Genomic DNA, 20,971 nt, shown 5'->3' with positions numbered 1-20,971 from the left:
GGACTTCATCAAATAACAAAATGTTGAATATGGTATTCAGTAAAATAAATGCTCAACATTTTGGGAATGATGATCCTGCCTTTTTACACTGACATACATGCAGCTGGACCAAAAAGTTGGAACTTGTTGCTGGAAAGCGTGCTTCAATCTATTCTTTATGCTTATTAACTTCCGAAAAGTACAATTTGAGGTTGACAAGGTCCTCCCCTTAGTAATTAAATCCTGCTTAATGGAATGCTTCCCAACTGAGCCTACGAAAGTATCCAAGCTCTGAAGATCAATGATTCGACTGTATTGAAAAGACACTACAGTCCCATAGAAGTCTCAAACTTGTCAAGTTCGTGCAGGAAGATCAATGTCAACTGCGTTGATTGCATCATTTAATATCAGTTTGCAAAGGATAATGTGCGCAGAAAAGTTAAGGTAAGGATGGGCTTACCATGGCGTGGGGTGCAATACGGACACAATACACGGGGAAGCCAGTATAGAACTTGAAAGGCCCCCCAGATTTCAAGGTTTTGATGACACAATCCAAAGAGCCTGTGTAAGGATACTTGCCCCCTGCATCTGGCTGCATCTTTTGAATTTGAGTTTTGACATAGTCAAAAGGCAAACTGCAGGCAGAAGCGAAGAATCCAGACACAGCACTAGCTCCTGAACAAGTTAGAAATTAGCCTAGAGTTTGATGAACTATAGTGATAGCATCTGATTGTGAACATGAGAAGTTACCGAGGACAGTGGCAGCTTCTCCGAATCCCAGAGTATCCCGGAAGAACTCAACAGATTGGTCATAAGAGGCCAGCATGCCCATGTTAAGGGACATTGCTCTAACAACAGTGGGGGCAGCTCCTTTCCAAAGGGCTAAAACACCTTCATCAGCCACAATACGGAAGAGAGCATGAAACACATTTTTGTAGTGTCGGCGTTGGGCCTCGGCTAAGGTTGCATCAGCTTGCATGCGTATGAGGGCTAAGTCAGCTGGACTCCCAACGCTTGCTCCTATGGCTCCGGCACTCAAACCGCAAAGAGCTTTTTTATACAGAGGTAGAGGCTTCCCATCGTTGGCAGCAATGGCTTTATTCGTCAGAATCCTGACAATAAAAAAAGGTATCAGATGATTGGGTTACTTTGTGTAGCAAAGCACTTGGGTATTAAAACAAGGTGGAGGAGAAAGAAGTAGTAACTTGAAAGATCCAAGACGGGCAGTGGTATAAGTAGCTTGCCTTAGCAAACCTGCTGAGAGACCCTGTTGAATGATAAATTCAGTTTGTTGGAAACCAGTAGCAGGGAGTAGATAGAGTAGTAGGAGGAGAAGAAGAAAATCGGGTAAACCTTGTAGAAGGCAGAAAGACCCTCATGACGGAGCATGTTGGTAGCCACAAGTGGTGCAGAGCCTTGACCCAACTGTATTCTGACCTTGACCATGTCGACGGGCTGAACAACACAGGTTGCCAGCATTCCAGAAACCCCACCGTTAACAAAGGGCTTAACCCTGATCCATGCTGCTTTTCCCTTTTCCTCTCCCATCTATGGACTTTGTTGAAGCTGCTTTTGGTTGCGACTTCACTTCACTTGACTCCGGTATTTTACTATTCAATCAATCATGCAACTTCCCTTTCCTTTGTAATTTCTCCTCTGCTTTTGTCTCTCTTTAGGAAGAGTCGTGGACCAAAACACACAGAGTGTCACATTCTAATGGTGACCCATTTTTTCAATATTTGCACCCGAAAATATGTGTGATTAAAACACATCCTTGATCCTAATTTCATTGATTTATTGTGAACACTAAATATTGTATTCTATGTTATCACTTATCACATTTTGGTGGTACTAAAATGAGTATTACCGTACAACATTCACAAGAATCACAACTCCTCACCAAAACGCCTATCATCAGATATTCACATCTGTCCTTTAACATCCCCAATTTCATTCCCACATTTTACATAGAAAACAAATATATTGTTGTGTATTGTGAAGTTTTAATAAACTATATTAAATCTTAGTGGTCGCCAAAAGAAAGTGAGCCTCCTATCTTAAATACTCGCCATAAACTATATTATTTTCAGACATGTTGCTTTTGAAGCTGTGTTATTTCTCTTCTTGAAATTATTATTTTAATTAATGAACGAGTTTTGAGTAATCAGTACATGTTATTATCATTATTTTATTTTTTATTTTTTATTTTTTTACTACTATGTTGGTGGTGGTAATTGTTAAGTAGAAAGTGTGTCGCCCGAGTATTTTGGTGAATAACGTCCAAATATGCAAACATAGCATAATATAGTTCCTGTGGGCTGTGGTAACTAAAAGTAGAATTACAAAGTATATACTGCGTATAATATCTGATTCTTGTTTAAGACCGTTTTATTTTAAAATAGCTTTTACGCCCGATTAAAATATAGATGGAAATAAAGGAGGCCATGAGAGGTTTGTAAGTCTTAAACTAAAACGGTCTTAAGCAAGAGTCTAGACGAATTGATATGATAATCACAATTCACGAGTTATTATTATCTGATTACTAATACAGTGGAGTAGGAATGTTGAGCATGCATAATTGCATAGTCACAGAGGAAGCTTCTCATTACTCCATTAGGTGGTTCGTAAGGATCTTTCAATTAGCATCAAATCACCGACGTTAGTTGTTTTAAGGTACATATCACTCTTATTTTTTAATGCTCTCGGCTTTGTCTATTCTAAACACTCTCATCTTACATTTTCCTTTAATTTAAGTAAAGGTCAGTGAAACCAGTAGTGAACTTATCCCGTCGTCTAAATAATTAGGATGGAGGGAATAATAAATAAATAACAAGATTTAATTTGGTAGTAGTAAACTAGTATATACGAGTAATATATTCATGCAATCATGCTTAACGAATTGCTAGGGACTAGTAACCAACAGCTGGTGCGTAAATTGGAGTATGGGTAAGCAAATTTAATTCCCCAATTATGTGCATATATATTTCGTTCATTAATGGCATTGATAATCTTTTCTACTTATCAGGCTATGTTCTTTTCGGTTGAAAAGGGCGTAATTGAACTTAATGGAGCTGAATCAGAGGAGTTAATTTGCAAAGAGATGAGTTGAATTGAATGAAATTGAACTTAACTATACTAAATTGAACAAAATTGAACTGAAATGAGCCAAAACTAAGTCCAAAAGAACCGGACCTAATAATGAAATTTATTATGTCACCATGGGTTTACTTACGGAGTAGTACATTAATTGTCCAAGTTAGAAAAAAAAGGAAGGGAAAAAAAATAAAAGACACAAAAGTGACTGTCATACTTGAGTTTTTCTATTAATAAAAAGGGATAAACACATAGAACTACAAGGCTATAATATACTATATATTAAAGCGTCTTGCTTGTGACGGTCACTATCCGTCACAAGCTTGTGACGGATAGTGATCCTTTCACAATATGCAAGTGAGACGCTCCATATTCGTCCCACTTGCCTCCCACTAGCAATTGTGTGAGAGAGTCACTATCTGTCACAAACTTGTGACGGATAGTGTCATTCTAAAATGAAATTGCATATATATATATATATATATATATATATATATATATATATATATATATATATTTATTTATTTATATTTATATGGTCCCATAAAAGTTCACAAAAAACATTAGAGACAAAGGAAACAAATAAAAACAATGAATCCTTATCTAAAGCGGAAAAGATGTGTATATAGGTCGTGGAGCTTTATTTTTCATCCTTATTTTAATATATTTTATCTTTCAATTCATTAAAACATTACTTTTAATAGAATTTAATTCGAACCGTTCAAAAGAAATGGAGGGGATCTCAAGCGCTAACCATGTAGAATGAACAAATTATATTTGAGAATAGAGTTGTGGTGCAAAGTATGAAAGGGGTGGTCTCCCAAATAAGCTTGTGGGATTACTATAAGAAAATCAGAAGCTGTCAAACCAATTATCAATAACAGACTGAAAGGGAAATTTGAAAGTGTCAGATAAACTCGTTTGCGCGGAGAAATAAGTAACCTCGTAAATAAATACTAAATAAAAACAGGTAGACAAGTTGGTGTATTAAAGTTGGGAATGCCCATATAAAATGAAGTCAATGGGGAAGTTCGAAAAAAACTAAAAAAGATGTGTAATGTGTGTTGACCAAAAATCAAAAGGAAAGCATGTGTTTTGCAGTTGTATGACAGCACAGCAGTATCAATCAAGGTTTAGCCAACCACAAAGATACAAATACAGATACACACTTGTTTGATTTAGTCGGCATTTCACTTTTCGAGTATGGATCACTCAGTAGCCTAACCAACCTACCTACTCCCTCCCTCATTTACTACTCTCTTCTTTTGGCTCGCTCCATTGGAATTCGAATGAACACTTTGTTTGAAACTCATCACCATTGCATTTTAAATAACTCGATTTACTTGAATGAATTACTAATCAACAGTAGTATAATTCACATGTTTCTAATCTCAACATTTTAGCTTTTCTAAGCACAAAAAAAGTAATGTAATGTAATGTAATGTAATGTAATGTGTACTCAACTTGGGCTGTTGCTAAAAAACACCCCCAAGTTTGCCTAAAACCTACACCCCTCTCAATCTATACAGAGAGAGCAAAGAATGAAACAAATAAAGAATGGTCGGTCTAATTCATTTCTAACGCCTCAAGGGAGACGACAACTGCACCTTACACTGCTCCATACTTCTTCGACACACTACTGACATTGGTGTTGATGCCTTGGGGCTTGATCCTGGAGAAAACGTTGCTTTTATTTGGGCACGTCCACTTCTCGGAGACAGATTCACTTGCTCCAGAGCTCGCAACTGCAGCTCTGACGGGTAATCTCTCACGCATCCGATACGAGGCCCTGCTCCTGTCGTCCATTTACACGATAACTGTTTTCCTAGTTGGTATGATTTAGTTTCTTTATGAGAGTTTATCCTTTCAAGGATTGCTGCTGCGGGAATGATTTCCTGTTTGTCCTCTTCATCTTCCTCCCCCAGTATACCTTCTTTTTCTACTTGGCCATTTGCCTCTGATGCTTCTTCTTTGGCTGAATCATAACCATCACCAATATTTACAGAATCACTTCTGGATACTGAAGTCTCATTTTCACCCTGCATTCTCATAAACAACTCGTCTCTACTAGGTATCTCGAGATTGGTTAATTTTCTAGTCAGGATGCTAGAAAGCTGAGAACTGGAATCATCTGGTGCGACAACGGTCTCCTCCTCTTGTGTAGCAATGCTTCTGATTTCTCCCTCGTTCTCCATAACACTATCTGTGCCCAGATCTTCTTCAGAAGAGTTTCTGAAATGAAGACTGCTTTTCTGTTTGCCAATCGATTTTTCATCCTCGTCTACTGGATCCATCTGCAAAGAGCACACAAACAAAGATGCAGCAGATTAGATTGTGTGTTGAAGTTTTTGGAGAAATTATGAAGCCAGTACTTACTTATCCAGTAGGTTACCTTAACATGAGTAAGATCCACATTATTTTCAGTGAGGAAGGCAATGAAGTCTTGGAAGTTTTCTGGAGTAGGCCTATAGTGGCCGCTGTGAGGCCATACCGCCTGTTGATAAAAAGAGATTACTTGTGTGAATGACCGCCATAGTCGAGAATATTTAAGCTGATACGGTAATATGGTAGAGTTATGAATGTGGTAGTATACCTTAAGCAAGCCATTTTCAACAACGAGTCTACCAGCAGCAGATGTGGCCCCTCCAGCCAAGAAGCTAGAGTGCTGAAAAGTGCCTTTCTTCTTTTTGCTGACGTACAAGGCCTTGGAGGTGCTCAACACAAATATCCACTTGGCGTGGGGTTCAGACGAGGTATCAAGGATCTCTCCACTTTGTCTATACAAGAATTTTCCATCTTCAACTGCAACTTCATAGGCCTTTCTCTCCATCTGTGAAGATAAGTTTAGTAAGAAATGAATATCATCGATTTGGTTATTCATTCATAGTAGTAATTAATAAATTATTGTTGACACTTACCGGGCCAAGATATTTAATACACTGCTGTTGAAGCTTACATCTTGAGCATTTCTCCAAGTTAACCTCTTTTCCTTCTCCAATATCAAGCCTGTCCCAATCAACAAGATATTTATCAGCAACACGTTCAATGAAAAAGGGGAATCTGAGTGAGTGCTTAATCTATCTAAATATAAATAAAATTACCAGTAAAAGAAGGGTTCTCTGCTGTGAGAGTGGAGCCAATTAGTGTAGTAGAAGTGAAGATTATGTCCATAACGGTGTCGAGGATCAATCTGTGGGACACAAATAGTAAAAGTTGATTCAGCAATCAGCAGTTGCATGTTAAATATTACTCCTTAGTAATTAATAAATACTTACAGCCTCTAACCAATGCTGCAAGGCGAGCTTTTGAGCTTTGCCATTCTTGGAGAGACCTTTACCGACCTTAGCAGCCCTTGTTTTGGCTCTGGACCAACGTGAAATGGCTGTCTCATGGTGTTCAATATCGAAAAATGAAATCGAGCTATGCTTCAGCTCCGCAAAATCTAAAAGCTTCCACCTATAATATATAACCGGGAATTTCATAAACTTGGCATCAGCGAGCAGTCATATACTATATATATATATATATAAAGGGTAATGATATTATGATAATGAAAGGGAAGAACATAGAAAAGGGGTGTTTGACTCACCAGCTTTGCTCAACAAGTACAGCACAATCAGCAAGCTTTCTTCGGGTGCGGAAGCTTTTATAAACTTTCTGCAACTTAACAGCAGCCTGGTGCTTGGGGCTTGACAATCCCAAACAATGTACATCAGTAGAAGGTATAACTGAAATCAAAGTGGTGGTTTGTCTTTGTTTGAAGCTGACAGATCCTTCTAGAATCATGTTTCCTGAATCAGGAGATTTATGAAGAATCAATGGCTGGGAATCATGATGTTGGGCATTGAAACTGATGGACCGCTCGGGTGTGGTAACTTGATCATCCCCCAAACTCACAGACTTGACTATTATGGATTCCAAACCGCTCTCTAGATCGTGGTCAGAGGCTAGTGGGCATGAACACGAATACGATACGCCCATTCCCCGTTTATATTTCCTGTCAAATTAAACTACACTAGTATCATTATCATTTATCATACTATCATGATACCAATCAATCAATCGTACTCCAACAAACTAATGTGCATTTATGAGTAGGCAGTAGCAATCACCCACTTCAATAATAATTACAGAATCCATTCAAACAAAATATGGCATATACAGAATCCATTAAAATACAACAATGTTTTTGTTCAGCAACTAGGAAAATTAGAATTACCTGGAAAAAGGCGTCAAGGGTAATTGATGAAATGGTGAATGTGATTATTACTTGTTAGAAATGTTAAAGATTGAAAAGAAATGGGGATGGACAAGTAGTAGTAGTAAGATGTGTGAGTTCAAATGAGAGAAATGGGGAGAGACAGGAAATGGAGTATCAATTATGAATGAATACTAAGAGCAAGTTAAAGGGTGGGTTGTTGCACACATATATATACAGGTCGGCTTGGGACTTGAGATTGAGACAGAAAACCACGTGGTTAGACTCATAGAGTACCGTCAACCCTCCCCCACTCTAGCTCTACTTTCCAACTTGACCTCGTCGACAAATTCTTGTTTACCGCGGTTTTTCCGATTTAAGTTTAAGACGAATCAAATCACACGAGTAAAACAAAAGGGAATACATAAGCAAAAGTTAAAGGTTTATCTTAAATATTTAAGTGAAATCACCCAAAACATTCTACCTCACATGCAAATGAATTTAAACCACACAACCCTTTCTAAAAAAAAGAAAAAAAAATGAAAATTCGACTACCATTAAAAAGGAAAGAAGGAAGAAATGATCGACTACGAGGGGGTATAACTTAAGATATAAAGGGATGTGCAAGCCAAGCCTTATCAATCAATGAATAAATATTGGAGTATATGAATAATCCAGAAATTAAGGGACTTCGATGTGAGTAGAGAAATTTATACAATTTTACTATACTATATAGTTTATTAGATGTACAAAGATATTTAACATAGATAAATATAATATAAGTAGGTTATGTTTTGGAAGCTAAATAAACGAAAATAAATCAGAATTGTGTCAAAACATACAATGATTCTCACAATTGAGAAATGAAGCTACATTCGAGAAGAAAACACCTATTTGACCATGTATAATGGACAAGATATTTTTGAGAGCTGGATTGTGGTGCAAAGCATGGAAGGAGATTTTACCCTATACTTTAGACTATCCCAAGCAAGGTCACGACGGAGGTCGTGACCTTGTTCGGTCGCCTTAACCAACAATTAAGCACGAGACTAGCGTGACCTTTTGGTGTGACCTTTTGGTGTGACCTTTTGGTTGCTCTTGACCCTATTAGGTCAATTGGTGACCCAATAGATGTCGCATTATCATTGCTTGTAAACAAAACAAAAAGGGTTGGAAGGTGGAAAATGATTGGGTTGATGACCTAGGTCGCGACCTTCTGCTTGGAAGGGTGAAAATGGATCAAGGTTAATATTGTGGGATTAAGAGTAAAATCGGGTCGCGACCTAATTAGCGCGACCACTGCTTGGGGATGGTCTTAGAAGAATGACTAAACAATTAGAAAACACTCAGAACATGAAAGGAGAAAAGGATAGTGCAAAGGAGGGCTTCTAGACTTGATATTTGTTAATTATATACTGGACTCCTCTTTTGACGAGATGATTACCTTGTATTTCTTTTTTGGTCCTATTGCTTTTTGGGCTTTTTCGGTAAATTTGTGTAAGAGCCTACTCATTGTAGGTTTTTACGTTCTTCCCTCCTTATATATCAAAACAAAATAAAAAGAGAGAGGGAAATATCTCGAATGGACAAGTGATTAATAAAATTATTAATGTCACGTAGATAATACGAAAAACAAAAGTGGACTTATTGAGCATAATATTTGGAAGAGTGACTTTGTAAATTGTAAGAACATCCGTAGAGCATGTATGTAACATAGTCAAGAATTGAAATGGACTAGTCATTGTAATTACCGTGAAATCATGTTAATATATGGTCAAAAATAGATATTCATATATATGCGTGCTTAGCTTGTTGACCACTTCAAAAATGAATACTTATTATGTCATCTCATATGTAGCATTATTCCTTAAGTGAAGTAGCTTAACTTGCAAGCTACGTAGTTGATTACTACCGTCGGAGACTTGGACGTAGCTGCTAATTCAATGGAGTAAATTTAGTAACCCACCAAGCATTGACCATTCTTTTACAAAAAAAACAGTGGGGCCAGGACAAATGAGTAATTATAATGGTCAACAAGATTAGTAGCTAGATGATGAGGTATTAGCACACGTAGGCTTAAGGGATATTAGCTACTAAATTAGGGGATTATTTCTAGTACGGAGTATGTATATACTTCGTATAAAATTATGAGTGAAAACGAAATATAGGAAGGGAGGTGACGCAGCAAAAAGCAGTAGCTGAAACTTCTTGCAATCTTCATATAAGAATTGTTAGTAACAGAGTAGAGGCAATTGGCCTTATTTGGTTGACCTGCTGAATATGAAAATGAATATCCCCTAAGCTAACAAAAAGATTAGATGCGCTAATGGAAACAAAAAAACACTAGTGTGTAAAGCAGGTATCTCTTCATTGTCCCCTCCACTTCTTCATTTTTAATACAAAAGTCATGCCTCTTAAGTCTTACCTTAAGCTTAGCTACCCTTTTCACGCTTCAACTATTTATTCCATTGTCAATACTGGAACCATACTAAAATTTAATGTCGTTTTTCAAACTTTTGGCCCTGTTTGATAAATAATAGAGCAGATTTATAATAGCGGATAACGTTAACAGAATACGTTTAGCAGGTTTGACTAGCAAATTAATTTAGTAGATTTAAGAAAAGATGTTTGGTAATTCGCGGATTATAAGGCAATTATACCATTTTCATGTATAGATTGAATATGCTATTGCAATATGCAGCATATTCAAAAACGGTAAATTCCGACCAATATTCTATCAGCATATGTGATTTACCAAACACATCAAATTAAATTAGTAAATTGATTGGTCAACATACTCCCTCCTAATCTTGATAACATTCCTTATTCATCGGTGGCATAAGATTTAAAGGTTGATTTAAATAAGCATAAGGTATTGTTGTGGACCTGTGGGGTGAGGTAATTGGAGAGAGGAAAAATATTGTGGGTATTGTTGCGGGATAAGGTGATTAAAATAAGCATAAAATATAGTTATTGACTTATTGTGGGATATTGTTGTAAGATGTGATGATTAAATTAAGCATAAAACTTTACTACAAAAAATATAGGAAATGTATTTTGAATAGACGAAAAAATGAAATAGAAAAGGTTATTTAGAATAGAAGCTAAGAGAGTACTATTTAGATCAAAATCTACTAATTCCAACCAAAATGTCGTTTACCAAACATGACCTTTATCCATTGCTTCTTACCCTTCACTACTTATGCACATTTTCACTGTTGTATCTGATATGTATATTTGTGATTAGTAAGAAGGAAAATGACATAGCATTGACGACGACGTCCGTTTATACAGAGTTACATGTAAGATGCTAAAGCTCCTTATTTCAACATTTATGAGCCTACCATTTTAATTTATTACTTTGTCAGCAAAGTCTAGCTAGTATTTTGGATGTAAATTTTATATGCTCGGGAGTCGGGACACAACAAATTGAAGGTTGGTATTTTTAAATGCAACGAGACACATAGTGTAATTTTTAATATAACAGTAAAACGTAGGAATTGATCAACTAAGATAGATAATTGACGTAAAGTTGTAGGAAGACATTGCTCGAAATGACTAAGCTGTCATTTAAATACGTTGGCTTTACAAAAAGTCATGCAGGAATGATAAGTACTCGTATTAAGGTTTGTATGCAAGGAAATGTTAGAAACGCAGAACGAGAGGTGTTAAATTAATTGACTGCATGCATAATAATGCTTGCGCGTAGAGACAGAAGAGCAGAGAGTTAAGAGTACAGTGTAAAACTTCAAAATTGAAAGCCCAACAAATATGGATCGTACCGCCTCTGCCGGTGCTTTATTTAACAACAGAATGGATCATTGTTGTCAGAATCGCGATTCGATCCTATGATTCTACGATTTTACGATCCGAAAATGCTTGTCCGATCCCGGATCCTACGATTCTATCATGTTTGTAGAATCTTACGATCCTATTTATTCAAATTTTTTTAGAGGTAGGATCATAATACGATTCTACGATCTTACGATCCTACGATCCGACTCCATAGTAAACATATTAAAATAAATTTTATATAACGACATCGTAAAATACAAATTTCATGTCATTTGTAGAAACATGTTCATGAAATAATGATACTAAATTCATTAATTATCAATATTTTGGGAATAAATAAGTGTTTTGATCTTCAATTGTATATTTTTACCAAATAAAAAACTATATTTAGTGAATTTGTAGAATCTTACGATTCTACGATCCGATTCTACCGATTCGATCCTACCCTTCCCATCGATTCAAAGTAGAATCCCGATCCTGACAACATTGGAATGGATACTAATAATAATAATAAAAATAAAGACACCTTGTATGAACCTAGCAGGCTGGGTTCCTCATCTTAGGACCGCCAAGCTACTTGTATATCGGTATATTGTACATACGGACTATTTTGTAGAAAGTTATTTTATTAGCCAACACAAAGTAACCTAGATATGAAAAAGATTACACCATAATATGACAACTAATAAGATTACATAATTTAGATTATAAATACAAGAAAAAGGTAGACAATAAATAGGGTGTTGATTTTCGCAGTATACATTTTACTTATTACAATACACTGTTGACAATCATACCCTTTTCATTTCTCTTCCCATTTTCCTTCTCTAATCATATCATATCATCATATCATCATATATTTCTCTAAAGCAGTAGCCAAATCCGCTCATGTGGCATCCTAATTTACTAGCATAATCTTATGTGGCAGTTGATGAGCACCAGTAGTAAATTCTAAAAAAAAATAATAAAATAAAAAGCTGATTGATAACTAATTGCTAATTCAACGGTAAGGAATGAAATATGGAATAAAATATTCCATCATTTATACATAAAAGGAATATAATAAATTTTGATTGATATTATGTTAAAATCATGGAGATTCATATTTAATTATCTTTAGAAATTATCTTTTACATAACAGAATAATGGAGCCAAAATATGATAAAGAGAGCAAAATTTTCGCCCTATAGTATGTCTAAATTAGATTGTTCTCGAAAATGCCCCATGAAATCAATATAAATACGCATTATCATGGACAATCTCAATTACCTTCCGTCAGTCACAACAAAAGCGACAGAAAGTTAACACAAACCTTACATAATTTACGATTTACAACCCTTTAGAAATTTATCAAAACAAATTGTTTAAAATCAAGGTACGGTCAATAAGGAAAAACTGAAGCATAGAACACGCAACATTGTTGATGCTCTGGGCTTGCTTTTGGTAATACTTGCCGGTAATCATTACTCCATTTGATATAGCCACATATTATATATGGCCTACATCCATGAATTTGTGGGGTTAATTTGTCAATTAAGAATGACACTGGTTGGCAAAAAGAGCTCAATTTGATTTCTGTTTTGTTATTTTCAGGTCGGTTTATATGTTTGTCTGCCTCTTCATTTTTATTTTTATTTTTGGCTTATTTTTCCTAATTTTCTTATCGGATTAGTAAAAATAATACTTTTTTGCTCTTTTGTTCGCATGGAGTGTAGTTTTAAAGGTTTGATTTATTATCTCATTATATGTGAATGGAGTACTTTCTCCATTTTTTGTGTCTTTTATATTTTCGGGTATGTATTTACATTCTTTAGTAAATAAAATTAAATTTATGTTTTTAATAATTTTGGACCTTTTTATTAAGTCTTCTAACAAAATTGTGTTATAGGCATGAATGATAAGTCCTTCTTAAGACGGAGTATCCGTCTTAAATCTTAACATGAGTCAAATGCATAAAGGGTACAAAAGAGTATTTGTTGTATAGTCATTTCAAGTCAATTGTCTAGGCATAAAATTAAATTTATGCAAGTATAAGCTAGAGTTGGATGTGCAATTTGATATCCATTAAAACACAAACTAGAATCTTAATATTGAGTTGAATATTTTTAGGTTAAGTGTGACTTAATAATTTTTTATTAAGTTGAAATTATGCTAATGGACTTTATACGGGAGCACAATGTGTGATAACTGATAACTCATGCGAATTGATAAGAGAGAGAGTTGTATTCCTCTTTCTTATCGTTCGACATAGTTAATGCATAATCATTAACCCGAAATAAATTAAACAGTATATCTTAATCATGATTACCTATGTTAATAAAATTTTAAAAGCAGATCCGTGAATTTCATGGGTTTAAACCTAGTATTATATTAAAGCAGAAACCACTCTGTCATATGTCATTTGCTGAGAAAATTTGTCACGTGTCAACTTAGAATTTAAGAGGTATATTATATACGTAATCTATTTATGACAGTTATAACAAATCTTTAGTTAAAATTAGTTAAAAATCAGAACAGAAATATGCAATCATAAAATTCACGGCATTAAAAAAAATGAATCTTTTAACTATTGTGTGACTAATTGCCTAATTGGTAAGTAACTTTTTACTTATTCAAAAGATTTCAAAAGATTTTCCAAAACAAAATAAATATTTTTTCGAAACTCCAATCCTTTTAAACTGATTATCATAATAAAGCATATATTACTTTCCTAAAATTTAGCACAAAGCTAATCCAAACGTTACATTCCATATCACCTATTGGTAGAAAAAAAATAGCTATAATCATGTACAAAGATGATCATATAAATTGACCAAATATTATAATTTGGATTATGGCAATAATTATTTCCTAATCAATCCATTCTTATCCAAATAAGAGAGTGTATGCTTAATATCCCGATTTAAGCATAGTTGGAAATCTTAGCTAGTAGCTAGGTGTTGGATGATTGATTGTATTATTGTTATTGTTAGAATAATAATACAAGTTGGGTTATGGGTGTAACACCCTCGATCATATACCAAGGAGTCTTAACAAGACCTTCACTAACTGATTCGAGCATTACCGTCTTGGTTGCCCGAGGAATAGTAAATATCATGAGTATTCATGACGTCAATAAAAAGGACTAATTAAGTTTATTACAAGTTTAACTCAATAATAGAAAGATGCAACTGATAGACAAACTATTATAACTACGGTGATATATACTATCCATGCCAAGACTTGGTGAAAGACTCGTCCCTCCGATACACCCAGCTAAGCTCTACATATCAACACCAGCTAAGATTGACTGCTCAGCATAATGGATCACGGCAGACACAACACAAGAAAAAAATTAACACAGACAACACCACACAAGGTCAGTAACTGAAGAACAAACACAAAACACAAGGTACAACATACACAATTCAACTCCACCTCCAACCACCCATCAACCATCTGACTAACCCGAAGGAAAAAGTCCTGCCAGAATATTCATAGCAACATATATTCTACATCGTCAATGGGGGACCGCGACCTTTCCCACCTAAGGCCCGTTCATCTCCATCGAGCGAATAACCCATGTCCATTGATATGCACATCCCCCTTGTGGCGGGAACCACAAGAGGCGAATCAAGGGCGTGGAGCCATTCCCGAGATGACTCCACTCAACCGAGGACACACCTCGCATACACAGACAACCACAACCAATCACAATACCAATACCAATCAACAACACTATCATAACACCAAACAATCAATCAATAGTACTAAGTAGGAAAACCTACCTTTAGCAATCAACAGCAACACCGCATACAACCATATGAAGAAAAAGCAACCACCTATCACAAACAGTATGACAAACCCTATTACTACGAATCATAACCACAACAAAACCTAAGGATGATGATGATGACTTAATTACCTATGCTCGGCATTCCGGCGACAAAACCGCTACCCGACTCATGTCTCCCATCCCATGGTGTCTCCAAGCATAAAGGGTTCCAAAAGATGAAGGTTGGTGAAGGAGAGAAATGTATCGAAAAGGTTTAGGAATAAATGAAATGAAAACTGATTTTGGGTTCACGACTTCACGATTTATATTTTACCACTGAACTCGACTTACTCGATCGAGTGGCCTTTACTCGATCGAGTCACTGAGCCACTCGATCGAGTAGCCTACGCTAGATCGAGTTTCCTCATCCCAAAGGTTATTGGAACGTAAGGTCGAACTAATAAAGGCCTCAAGAGGTCTATACATGTGTTTAAGGTAAGTCAACGACAATCAATGGGTCCCTAATGGGGCGGGTATTACAGTGGGTTAATAACATAACAAAATATTGTGGTTTTGCATTTTATATTATTTGTATCAAAAATCCCAATATATATATTGAGTTTGGCAAAGAGTCCAAAATGTTTTTTTATAAATACAAAGTACTTTCGAATTTTGATTGGAGAATCTTCTTCTTTAACCAATCAATTTAAATACAAACCCGAGACCTTCTCCTAGCTATTGAATTTTTCAATGCCAACCATCTACTAGTTTGTCTCTCTAATTGGCTTCACACTATGCAAATTCTATGGTAGAATCGCGGTATATGCGATCAGAAAAATGTCATTACTTTTTAATAATTAGTGATCATTTTTGGATAAATAGTGACCACTTTTATATTAAAAAATAACAATTTTTTTCAAAGTGGTCAATATTTACCAAAAAGTGGTCATTTTTTGCTAAAAAATATGGAAAAAATTGTTGTACACTACTGTAATACGAAACTCATTGATCACACATTTATATAGCCTTAATGCCCATACAATTATACAAATAACCTATATACGGAGTACTAGATTAATTTGGCCTTGATCCTGTCTCATTTCCCAAACTTTTTATGCCAAAAACAAAGCTAAGTGAAGAATGTGACCTAAATCATACTCCGTACGAACTACTATTACATATGGAGTAATATATAGGGTACCCTAATATATATGTTAAAACTTTGAAGTAAAAAAAAAAAAAAAGAGTAAAAGAGATTGAATTGATAAAATGAAACGCTTGTAGGCCTTGTACCTTTGTATGTGAGCAAGTTGATAGATTCCAAGAATAAATAATTTAGAAAAATAAGGAGAAAATAAATGTAGTGGATTTGAAAGCATGTTAAAGGAAGAGTGAAGTTGTTGAGGGAATGCAATGAACTAGAGAATTAAAGGGACAAAGCATAGACATAAGGTAGATATCACAGCTTGTATGTATCAAAGAAGTCATCTACTGTACATAGTATCATACTGCATTTTTGAAATATAACATGCATACTTAACTCCTTCTTCTCTACTTATTAACTTGGTTACCCATTTGGTTATAGTCGTACGTACAACAAGGCAGGAAATAAGAATATTAACAGCAGCAGCAACATTATATTATTGTGACGATATGATGGATCCCCTTTTAGATATGAGAATCCTAAGTTTGAAGGTTCTCAACCATAAAACTAGATCTTATTCCTTCCTACAGTAATAACTAACAATAATCATGAGATGTATGACTCTTTCCTTTATTTATTATTCACTTGAAATCTCCATTTGATTACGGACTACTGACTACAATTACTTAACTAAACCACCTGCCTCCTTCTCATAGGCTAAGGCTATACACCCTATACTGCTATACGTTTCAACCCTTTCATCCACATACACCAAATGCCACGCACCATCGTCTCCTTTATTTATTTCGATTACTATTCCTAACAACCACGTGGCTGCCTTCTATCAATCCTTTCACACAAAATCTCATTAAAGACGGCGATATCCGTCACAAGCTTGTCACGGATACCGTTTTCTCTTACAAAATACCCATTGAGAGGTGAGTGGGAAGCACATGGGGTGCCCCACCTTGTCCCCTCTCCCTTTTTGTGAGAGGTCTTCAGCTTGTGACGGGATTAGCCCGTCACAAGTGTTCCGGGTGTGATTACGGAGCGGTGTTTGTTACCACGTAAGCTTTGTAGAACGATGACTTTGCTTGACTCTTCCTTTCGGCCTCTCCTGAAACAATGAACAAACTGAGGGCTCGGCTTTGTACCGAGCGAACTCACTCCGACGCTCAAGTCAGTAAACTTAAAGGGATTAAGTTGTGTGGTATTTGGCACAAAGTATATTGTAGAGAGATAAGGGAGTTTATACCAGATTAATATGTTTAACTGATTATTTTCGGATCCTTTCCTCAATGAGAGTTGAGGAGTATTTATAGACTTTCACCTTTTGTCACGTAGTGGCCAAGTGGCTAGCAGGTGGAAAGACTGATCTACCCTCGGCCGAGGGACCCATGGCAGGCCGGCGGGCCGTGTTGACTCCATGCCGAGGGGTCTTGGATGTGAGTACGCGGATGTGTGTCCCGGCTGGCTAGTTGTCCTAGCCGAGACCCAGGTGACAGGCTGCGTCGGCTAGGCTGTCCAAGGTGTTGACTTGCTTTGGATATCTTTGACCTTGTTCAATATGTTTGACTCGGTCAACGGGTGCAGAATATGCCCCATCAACAAGCAAGACGCTTTGATCCTTTCAACACTTTGTTAAATTTAGCTTAATTTAATTTAGTTACTTTTACCTTCATTTAATTTCGTTCTCTTCAATTCAATTTATCTATTCACAAATTAACTCTTAGGTCATATTCTTTTATTTAGATTTAATTTTAACTCATTTTATTTCAGTTTAGTTCGTTTCAGGTTCAGTTCATCTCTTTATTATAAATCAACTCTTACGCCTTGTTCTTTTGGACTTAATTACAGTTTATTTCAATTCAGCTTCATTCATTTAAACTCATTTTCTTCACAAATTAACTCTTACTTCAGTTCAATTCAGCCTCATTAAGTTAAGTTCAGTTAAGTGGAACACTTTTCTTGAGTATAAAAGAACAAAGTCTTATTCCAGTTCAGTTCAACTGACGTCATCTCTTCATAATATAACTCTTATTTCAGTTAAGCTTCATTAAGTTCAGTTCAGTTCATTTCAACCGAAGAGAAGAAGACCCGTTTACCAATTATCACATTTATTTGAATAGATGCTGGTACTAAACTATAACAACAGAAATATCACATTTTCTGTCTTTGACTTATTATTACCATGTAATTGGCTAGAAATGGAAGCGTAAATTAATTTAGGATGGATGAAAAAGCAAGCAGGAGCAATATAAATGGAACTGATGAGGCATTATCCCATTAGTCGACTTTGATATAATCTCTAGTACTTATATATATATTTGAATAAATTATTAGTTGACTTTGATGAATTGGTAATGTTAATCATCCATGGTGCGTGATTAATCATAATAACATAATAATAATAAAGATAATAGGCATAGCGCATATATACTCCGTATTGAATCAGTTGTATATATATTAATTATTATGGAGTAAGATTTTAAACAACGTCTAGTTTAGTTAAGGGGCACATCATGCATGATGATGATGATGATTAGGTAAAAATGATGATTAGGGTGGTTGTGGATATATATATAAGATACAAATACAAATGGAGTATGTATGTAAGTATACATACAGTATTAATTAGTAGGATGATAGACGATGAAGAAAGGTTAATTAATTAATACTGAGAATGATTAGTGAGAGTAATAAAAATAAATAAATAATGGAGGTAGCAATGCAACGTGGGAAGAGTACAACTCATGCATGCATGTTAATAATAATATGGGTGAATGAAGGAAGAAACAAGAGAAAAACAAGGTAAACTGAGAATGTAGGTGGAGTCAGGGTTTGGTCCCTACTTACCTACGTCATGAGCTGGCCTGCTTTGGCTAATTCACTATGTCCATCAGACCATGACATTGGACTGACTAATTAACCACAAATACAACTGTCATCATATCATTCATATCAATCATCTTTAATTTACGACTCAGATGAGATCTCTCTCTCCCTCTCTCTTCATAAGTACACTCCCCGTACTTAGTTAATGGTTACGCCATGTACCTTTTCGCTTTATTTCCATGTGTGCCCACTACATCTTACCGTACACTTTTATTTTTGGCTTCCTTCCATCACAAAATCTCATGCCTATTGCCTTCACTCGTTTTTGACGACTATCTTACTTTTTTTTTTTTTTTTTATATATATCTTCTCTACTTGAATTGTATCCACATTTGACTCATTCCTAGCTGCATGCATTTTTAAGCTATCCTCGCCTCTTACTCATGTACGTTCAACGCCATGCATTTCTATATTTCTACCTTTTTCACTCACTTTGCTTGTCTTACCCCCCTTCCATCCTGCTTTGAGTTTGACTCATTCTCAACTTAATTTTCTCATACTTAATTGACTTTCAATCAACCAACAAGGCAACAACAACCATTCACACTCCCGGCCTCTCCATCTCTTTCCGTTTCAATCTACATTCTTCATTCATTAATTCCATCTATTTTTTAAATTATTACAGGGCGTATTATTCTCACAATAAAATTTAAAACTTTCAAAGACTTGTCAAGTAGTAGTGTATTACTAAACACCGAAATCATCAACATATAAGTATATTTTGAGATTCATAGACCGCATGATGATTTTTATTTTCATCAAGTTTACAACAATAGTGTAATTAATTCGAAATCAATTAGGATATGAGAATAAAGTAGTTTTATTTTTACAAACTCAATCTTTAATTAATAACATAAGATAGAGCAGTCACAATAATTTATTTAATTTTGATTCAATAAAAGAAAAGGTAGTGGATACTGGACAGAAGTAATACTTTCTCTATTTAACTTTTATCATCCTACTTTAATATAATAGTGTTTATATATATATTGAAGAAGTGGGTGATAAAAGTTGAATAGAGAGAGTCTATATTACATCAAGCAGTTAGTCTTGCTGAAGACGGGTCGGAGCAAGTGACGGGTAATGTCACTCACAAAACGGATAGGGGGACAAGGTGGGGGCACCTCCATGTGCTTCCCTCTCTCCTCTATTTGGGTCATTTGTGAGAGGAAATGGTATCCGTCACTCCAAAGTGACGGATACGTGCCGTCTTCAATGAGATTTTGTGTACATCAAGAGAAAGGAAAAGAAAAGTAGTTGAGGTGGTGTACGGTAGAATGTGAATGCATCTTACATTTATTCTCAAAAGTCATCAACGAACGTACGTACGGGGCCTATCACCATTCAAGCATTAATAACTCACCGCATGCACTGTCGGTCTTCTTCATCTCAAAATATCAAAGTAAATAAATGTAGCAGCGAGCTAATCTTTTTTTTTTTTTTTTTTATGTTCAAAGGAGAGTGAAGTAGGTTTCGTGCAAATATTCGAGGACGCCCATGCACTTGAAAATCGATAAATTCAAACTTTTTTGTTAGATTTTCAAACTTTGTTCAAATTTATCTTAATTAATTATATATTAGTGGTATCTCGTTAATTCATTTTTTTTGTCACTATATCTTGATTTGAACAAAAAATTGTAACTAACAATTAATCAAGAGTATTGAGTAATGTGCTGAATGTATTTTAAACAAAATATTTTTTTATAACACAAAGCTAATGAAAGATTTAGCAATTTATAGTTTTATATAAATTTTAATTATATTAAAGATTATACTTCCTCCCTTCAACTCCACTCTACCACTTTCTTTTTTCATGTTTGCCAACGCGTGTTTTACGCGCTAAATATCGTTAGCTACGTATTTGCAAAAATTATAAAAGTTATATATTTTTGATGTACTCGTAAAGACGATTTAAACAAGATCCCACATGAATATATTTTCACTTACGTATCGAGAGAAAATTGAAATTGAATACTCACTCGTGAATAGTGTACAAAAATAAAATTGGTAGAGTTGAGTTGAATGGAGGAAGTAGTTTAGACTTGTGAAAATAATCTGATGAAAAGATTAATTTTAATGAAAAGATAATAAGTTAATGAAATATAATATAATT

The 20,971-nt window shown here is 35.2% G+C and overlaps 2 protein-coding genes across 2 annotated transcripts; both read right to left on the bottom strand.

Moving 5' to 3' along the window:
* Positions 1 to 4: 4 nt before the first annotated feature.
* On the bottom strand, positions 5 to 1,757 carry LOC141638210 (mitochondrial dicarboxylate/tricarboxylate transporter DTC-like). Its single transcript, XM_074447614.1, has 5 exons — positions 1,333 to 1,757; positions 1,185 to 1,246; positions 730 to 1,091; positions 440 to 654; positions 5 to 362 (listed from the first exon to the last, which is right to left on the bottom strand). The coding sequence occupies exons 1-5, from the start codon at positions 1,525 to 1,527 to the stop codon at positions 306 to 308; spliced, it is 891 nt and encodes a 296-aa protein (XP_074303715.1). The 5' UTR covers positions 1,528 to 1,757; the 3' UTR covers positions 5 to 305.
* Positions 1,758 to 4,395: 2,638 nt separating this feature from the next.
* LOC141638208 (IQ domain-containing protein IQM2-like) lies at positions 4,396 to 7,472 on the bottom strand. Its single transcript, XM_074447611.1, has 8 exons — positions 7,292 to 7,472; positions 6,662 to 7,069; positions 6,348 to 6,528; positions 6,174 to 6,262; positions 5,991 to 6,078; positions 5,666 to 5,902; positions 5,465 to 5,566; positions 4,396 to 5,366 (listed from the first exon to the last, which is right to left on the bottom strand). The coding sequence occupies exons 2-8, from the start codon at positions 7,051 to 7,053 to the stop codon at positions 4,650 to 4,652; spliced, it is 1,806 nt and encodes a 601-aa protein (XP_074303712.1). The 5' UTR covers positions 7,054 to 7,069; positions 7,292 to 7,472; the 3' UTR covers positions 4,396 to 4,649.
* Positions 7,473 to 20,971: the final 13,499 nt, after the last annotated feature.

This window comes from Silene latifolia, unplaced genomic scaffold, assembly GCF_048544455.1.
Source record: "Silene latifolia isolate original U9 population unplaced genomic scaffold, ASM4854445v1 scaffold_199, whole genome shotgun sequence".
Lineage (NCBI taxonomy): Eukaryota > Viridiplantae > Streptophyta > Magnoliopsida > Caryophyllales > Caryophyllaceae > Silene > Silene latifolia.
The sequence above is the reverse complement of the archived record's forward strand: the minus strand, read 5'-3'. Positions and strand labels throughout refer to the sequence as shown.